The sequence below is a fragment of the Propithecus coquereli genome, unplaced genomic scaffold (genome assembly GCF_000956105.1).
Source record: "Propithecus coquereli isolate 6110/MARCELLA unplaced genomic scaffold, Pcoq_1.0 Scaffold67, whole genome shotgun sequence".
NCBI lineage: Eukaryota > Metazoa > Chordata > Mammalia > Primates > Indriidae > Propithecus > Propithecus coquereli.
The window spans coordinates 2,518,236-2,524,930 of NW_012152729.1; the positions used below are offsets into that span (position 1 = coordinate 2,518,236).

At 35.3% G+C, this 6,695-nt stretch overlaps 1 protein-coding gene across 2 annotated transcripts in view; it reads right to left on the bottom strand.

Moving 5' to 3' along the window:
- Positions 1–6,695, bottom strand: part of NFAT5 (nuclear factor of activated T-cells 5, tonicity-responsive) — a 130,838-nt gene that overhangs the window by 19,144 nt on the left and 104,999 nt on the right. For both annotated transcript variants that reach the window (XM_012660504.1, XM_012660505.1), the window contains exons 10-11: positions 5,544–5,676; positions 1,042–1,125 (exon numbers count right to left, since the gene is read on the bottom strand). In XM_012660504.1, coding sequence (XP_012515958.1) covers positions 1,042–1,125; positions 5,544–5,676 — 217 coding nt within the window. The remainder of the gene's footprint in view (positions 1–1,041; positions 1,126–5,543; positions 5,677–6,695) is intronic.

The window sequence follows — 6,695 nt, forward strand, 5'->3', positions numbered from 1 at the left end:
GCCTCTTCAAAAGAGCAAGGTCTTGCTGGACTAGATATTTCCTTCTTCACATTTACATTCAAAGTACCAGCTACTGCTATTAAAAAAAAAAAAAAGATGAATGTATTTATTTAAAGTTATTCGCCCTAACAAAATTTGTACTTTAAAAACTTCAATTGGAATAAGACTCTGTCTCAAAAAAAAAAAAAAAAAAAAAAACTGCTAAGGAAATAATCTGCTCTATCACATTATAACATCCTGAAGATATAGTTTATCTTCATTGTTTCTTGAGATTGGTAGAGGAATAAATAAAGATGTCAGAAGGAAGAATGATAATTTGAGAACCTATATCAACTGTCAAATGCCTATAGTTCATATTTCTCTCTCTTCAGGCTCAATGCAGCAAGAAGTTTTACAGACTGTATTTTATACTATTTTACTTTGCATATACTTTTAAGAATTTTAATACTGGGGAATTAAAAAAACAAAAAACTAGGCCAGGTACGGTGGCTCATGCCTGTAATCCTAGCACTCTAGGAGGCCGAGGCGGGCAGATCGTTTGAGCTCAGGAGTTCGAGACCAGCCTGAGCAAGAGTGAGACTCCGTCTCTACTAAAAAATAGAAAGAAATGATCTGGACAACTGTGGTGGCATGCACCTGTAGTCCCAGCTACTCGGGAGGCTGAGGCAGAAGGATTGCTTGAGCCCCGGAGTTTGAGGTTGCTGGGAGCTAGGCTGACGCCACGGCACTCACTCTAGCACGGGCAACAAGGCAAGACTCTGTCAAAAAAAAAAAAAAAAAGAAAAACAACAAAAAAAACCAAACAAAACTCCTCCCCTCCAATGTATACTAAAAATTATGTTTATATGCTGAATGAAGGAAAATATCAAGTTGATAAAACAAGTCTGCATTCAGTTGGGTTAAACAAATATTTATTTTACAATATAGAAGATACCCTCCTAAGTGTTCTAAGTATATATGGGAAAACAAAATACTAAGGTTTGCTAGAGAAAACACACAGCATCACCTACTTACAATTTTTAAGAAGAATCAAATTGGTACCTTTCAAGGCCTCTTCAAAAGAGCAAGGTCTTGCTGGACTAGATATTTCCTTCTTCACATTTACATTCAAAGTACCAGCTACTGCTATTAAAAAAAAAAAAAAAGATGAATGTATTTATTTAAAGTTATTCGCCCTAACAAAATTTGTACTTTAAAAACTTCAATTGGAATATTTTGTCACAAAGCATCACTAAATTACTTGTTTAGCAGAAATTCTAGGTTGAGATGAGTTTTCATAACCAGCAGTCTATCCTTTAAATTCACTGATCTCCAGGTGGGCAGAGCATATGATCACTTACCAAAACAAAAACAAAACAATTTTTAAAAAACCTTCTTATAATAGTATACATGTTCATGATATCAGATGAACAGAAGATTGATATAAGAATATCAATCATTTAAAACTTATCAAACATACTGGAACACTAGCAAGAAAAAAATTCACTCATTCACCTATATAAATCATTTAGTAAAAAATACTGATTCAGAAGCATTAGTCAATTAATGTTTGAGCTAAATTAAAATAAGTATGAACATACTGAATCTGTAATATTATGATTACTATTTTTGTAATACTTTGAAAAAAATCTTTGCTAGTATTAATGGAGAATTGCTAGGCTTCTGTATCTAGTCATATCAATTGTATCTACTATGACAAGTTTAAATTTAATGAGCCTACAAATAGAGATCAGTATTAAATGATAAAGCAAATAAATGGATTCTTGCTACAAATGACTATATGTTAATTTTATTTAAATACATTTCAATTTCTATTTTTCAGTATTCAGTATTTATTTTATATTCACTAATGTGTCAAATGATAGTTATAACTAAGTGAACAGAGACAAAATTGTACACATCTTCTCCTGAGAATAAAGTGAATTAATTTACCTTAGTATGTTGCACAGCAGATCCAACAAATGATTTATACAGAATTGAATGGAAAAGAAATTCATATATAATTTTTATGCATGACATTAATTCTAACAATTACAGATTTTAAAATAGAAACTAATCCTTGAAAAAATTTTAAATTTCTACTTTTGAATCAAATTATTAGTAGTTTGTTTCTGTAACAGCAAAAAAGGATATAAGTATTATATGTCCATTTCTTACAGAAATCACCACTGCAGAGTCACAGCAAATAATGTCTAATTTTTGTGTCTGAGTATATTTAAGCAAAAAAATTAAAGATGTTTTAATGCTGAAGCAAAGCTTCAGTGACTAACTGGTGTTAAAATAAAGGTTTTATGACTCTGCAAAGTGTCTAAGTGCCTGACAGCATATACATAAGATATATGATTTGGGAAGTATAGCCCCAGAGGGTGTTAGAAGGGCTGTGTCTGGCAGAGTGTGCAGAGGCAGGATAAGCCTTTACCCTGACACTACCTTTAGGCCATGTACCAAGTACCCAGGATGCTCAAACTTTCTGTATAACTATCCTAGATCATATGAGTGCTCTTAGGCCTACTGGGTAGACAGAGCTTAGAAGCACTGGCTAGTGTATCAAGACCCTCCAAATATAGGATAGGAGACACAAGTGGGAAAAGAAGGGTGGCAAGCCGGGGATCCTCTTTCCCCATGCTGCCATATTCCATCTTGGAATCCTAAGCAGTTCAAAATTCTAAATTCAAATCTGGTCTTCCAGGTTGTTATGAAGGTATTTTGGTCAAAACAGGAGCATAGGAGATATTTTATTTAATGATTTGTTAGTTTTATTTATAACTTTTAAATATTTAGACAAATGGTATTAACAGTCACCATTCCTACCCTGACTTGAGAATATTAGGGTGGGCTTTGTTTTAGCTGCTATAAAGATACACTATTTTTTTCTTTTTGAGACAGAGTCTCACTGTGTTGCCCGGGCTAGAGTGCCGTGGCTTCAGCCTAGCTCACAGCAACCTCAAACTCCTGGGCTCAAGCAATCCTGCTGCCTCAGCCTCCCGAGTAGCTGGGACTACAGGCATGCACCACCATGGCCGGCTAATTTTTTCTATATATTTTTAAGTGTCCAGCTAGTTTCTTTCTATTTTTAGTAGAGACAGGGTCTCGCTCTTGCTCAGGCTGGTCTTGAACTCCTGACTTCGAGCGATCCTCCTGCCTCGGCCTCCCAGAGTGCTAGGATTACAGGCGTAAGCCACTGCGCCCAGCCAATACACTGTTGAGTATTTAAATATTTAACCATAGTCCCTAAATGAATCACAAAAGCTACTAGTTTGTTATACTGAGATAGGGCAAATTTTCTGTGCCCAAGATTTTCTGAAATCATACTCTCTCTCATGAACACCTCAAAAAATTATCACATTTTATAAAATACAAAAAAGTGAAATTGTGGGAAGATTCTTTAATTAGCTATGTCATAAAGGCAGAAACTGAGGCATTAGATCTTACTATGAAGTTTGCATACCATATATTTATTCAAACAAGATTTTCTAAGAGTGATTGCTATCTATGATATACAAAATATATGGGGGAAAAACTTGAAAGAACAAACATATGGTAATGATTACACAAGTATGGCCGAAATTAGGCAATTATATAGCCTTTAAAGCAGAATACTTTAAAGCTGCTTTATTTGGCAAATTTATCAAAGTAAAATTTCTAATAATCACCATTTATCACTGAGAAATGAGGATTCTTAGTGCTGATGCTAAGTACTTCAAAGTCCTAAAGTTCTCTATAACTGATCAATAAAAACAAACAAACAAACAAAATCTCAGTATTTTTAGGACAGCAAAAACTTTAAGCCTATTCCTTGACATACATCCCCCTTTTCTTCCCACACAAGTGATACGAAAGCCCATCAGAAAACAAATTCTTTTTTTTTTTTTTTTGAGACAGAGTCTCACTCTTTTGCCCGGGCTAGAGTGCCGTGGCGTGAGCCTAGCTCACAGCAACCTCAAACTCCTGGGCTCAAGCGATCCTTCTGCCTCAGCCTCCCGAGTAGCTAGGACTACAGGCATGCGCCACCATGCCTGGCTAATTTTTTCCATATATTTTTAGTTGTCCAATTAATTTCTTTCTAATTTTAGTAGAGACGGGGTCTCGCTCTTGCTCAGGCTGGTTTCGAACTCCTGAGCTCAAACAATCCGCCCGCCTCGGCCTCCCAGAGAGCTAGGATTACAGGCGTGAGCCACCGTGCCCGGCCAGGAAACAAATTCTTATATATTAATTATACCATCTTTTTCTCCACATTTACATAAGCTCCTTTATAGTATTCAATGTTAATGTTTAGTAACTGCAGTTACTAAAATGCTTTAACTACCATTAATTTTAAATTGAATTTCCTTGGATTTTTGAGGCCTTCCTAGAAAGAAAACAATCAAATATTTGGTCTTTGAGTTTAAACCAATCTTCTTTCTCCTATTTTTCTTGAAGCCAGAATATTATTTCTAAATTTTGCCTTTTCAGTCCAAAGGTTTTACTCATGATCTTTTATTGTGAGACAAATACCAAGAGGTATTTCGTTAGTGGTATACTGTGGCACACTTTTATAGCAAACTAGTAGACAATAACCAATGTTGCAAAATTCAGGCATGATTAAAAACAATATAGAGAATAGATAAATAAGGTGACCAAAAGTAATTACGAAGCCTAGTTCTAACTGTCCTAGCTCCTGTATCCCTCACTTTTTGATGCCAGGGCTTTCTTTCCCTGCCACCTTTCTTCACTTTCTACCTCACTGGATCCTCAACTATTTGGGAATAACATATCAATAAACTACAGAAATGGAAAAACTGCTAATTCTGAAGTACCCCTGAGACCAGAATGAACTGAACTAATGGTAACCATGGCAGACATCAAGCCTAGGTCAGTGGGAACACACAAAGTGTTTCCATTTCCAAAATGTTCTCCCTACTTCTGCCAGGAGAAGGCTTTTTCCTTCTTCAGGCAACTAAATGAGGGCAGGCAAATAACTCATGAAACTTCATAGCCAGATACCTTCTAAACTTTTAACATTTCAGATGGTCTTGTTCCTTCGATTTCTAAAATATCTTATTTTACCTAACTGCTTAAAATTATATTTTAAATATTTATTTACTACCAATCTTTGGTATTTTTTATTTTACCACTTACCACTCCAGGCTTTTGTCTTACCTCTCTCAAAATGCACCCTATGAACCAGCCAAACTAAACCATTAGCCATTTCCCAAAGTTGTCACTTTCACCTGTCTGCATGTAAGAGGTACTCAATGAACGGAACCTCTTGGTAAGGTCTTGGTAAGGAGTAATTTGCAAGATAGCTTCCAAGAGTCTGACTTCAAAGCATTCCTGGATTTTATTATTAGAGTATAAAGTAGAAATGATTCCCTTAATTTAAGAGTAAAAGCAGGTGTTTGGTGGCTGTCTTCTTAGGAAATAATGCCATCTCTAAAAGAAACTAGCATTAACTCATTGATACCAGCAACCTATTCTTTTGGTTGGCTGGTCGTCTTCATATCCTTCCAAAGAACTAGAAATTAATTTTTCATTTTAGTTCAGAATTTTTTATGTTGACATACCTGGGTCTGGAGTATAAGTGAAGGGCTGAACATCATGAGATCTTCCAGCATTAGTCACTACATATATTCCCACTGATACAGGCAAAGTTATATGTTGGTCATGATAGGGGGGAACCTTCACGATAAGATGATTCTAATGTAAAGAAAGGTGTAAGAGTCAGAAAAGAAGCAGTATTTAAATCAAAAATTTTTAATTACGTTTAAGTACATTTCCTATTAGCTATAAAGTTTTGAAAATCTGATTAGAAAAAGAATATATTTAAAGCTCATCAGGACATTAATCTTAAAATTGCTTTTAAGGTAAAGTCCAAATGGCTTACAATGGCTTAACAAGGTCCCTGTCCTGTCAACTTTATATCATTCCCATTCTCCCCTTAGCACACTATACTCTAGCCACACTGACCTTCTCAGTCTGTTCTTCTAAAATACTAAACTCAGTTTTACCTCAGAATCTCTGTATTTGCTATTCTCTCCAATATTCTTTCTTCACCTCCTCAAATGGCAAGTTCCTTACCTGTTTTCAGGTCTTTAGCAAAGGTCACCTCCTCAGAGAAGTCTTCCCTGACCATCCTATTTAAAGTAACACCCCTCCCCAACCTGACTACATAACCTTGTTTATTTCCATAACAACACTATCACTACCTAAAATTACCCTAATTTTGGTCTCTCTCCAACCACCAAGAATGTAAGCTCCATGAGGATCTAGGCTGTTTTATTCTTCACTCTGCCTTCCCTGTTAAGAATAGTACCTTACACAAAATACGCACAAATATATTTTTTGAATAAAAGAATGAATAAATTATGAGGAAAAAATATGCCCACAAACAGCAAAGTCACTTATCATATGTTCTGTACAACTTCAATGTGAGATGTACTACCCAATGCAGTTTACTACTTCCTAACCACTCAATTTTCAATTAAAGTCGAATAGGGTTCAGTTTATTCAAACCTCAGTAAATGAAGGATATGTTTAGTCAGAATAGTGGCAGAAGCACCCTTATAAGAAAAGGGTAGAGTTCATAAATGTTTCACCAGTATTTATTTAAGGGGACTACATCTTCTTAGAAGATAACATGAATCACATTTGACTATTTTTCTTCTTCATTAGTAGATTATAGTACTGGAAAGGAACATTGGGGGTGGAGATTATTA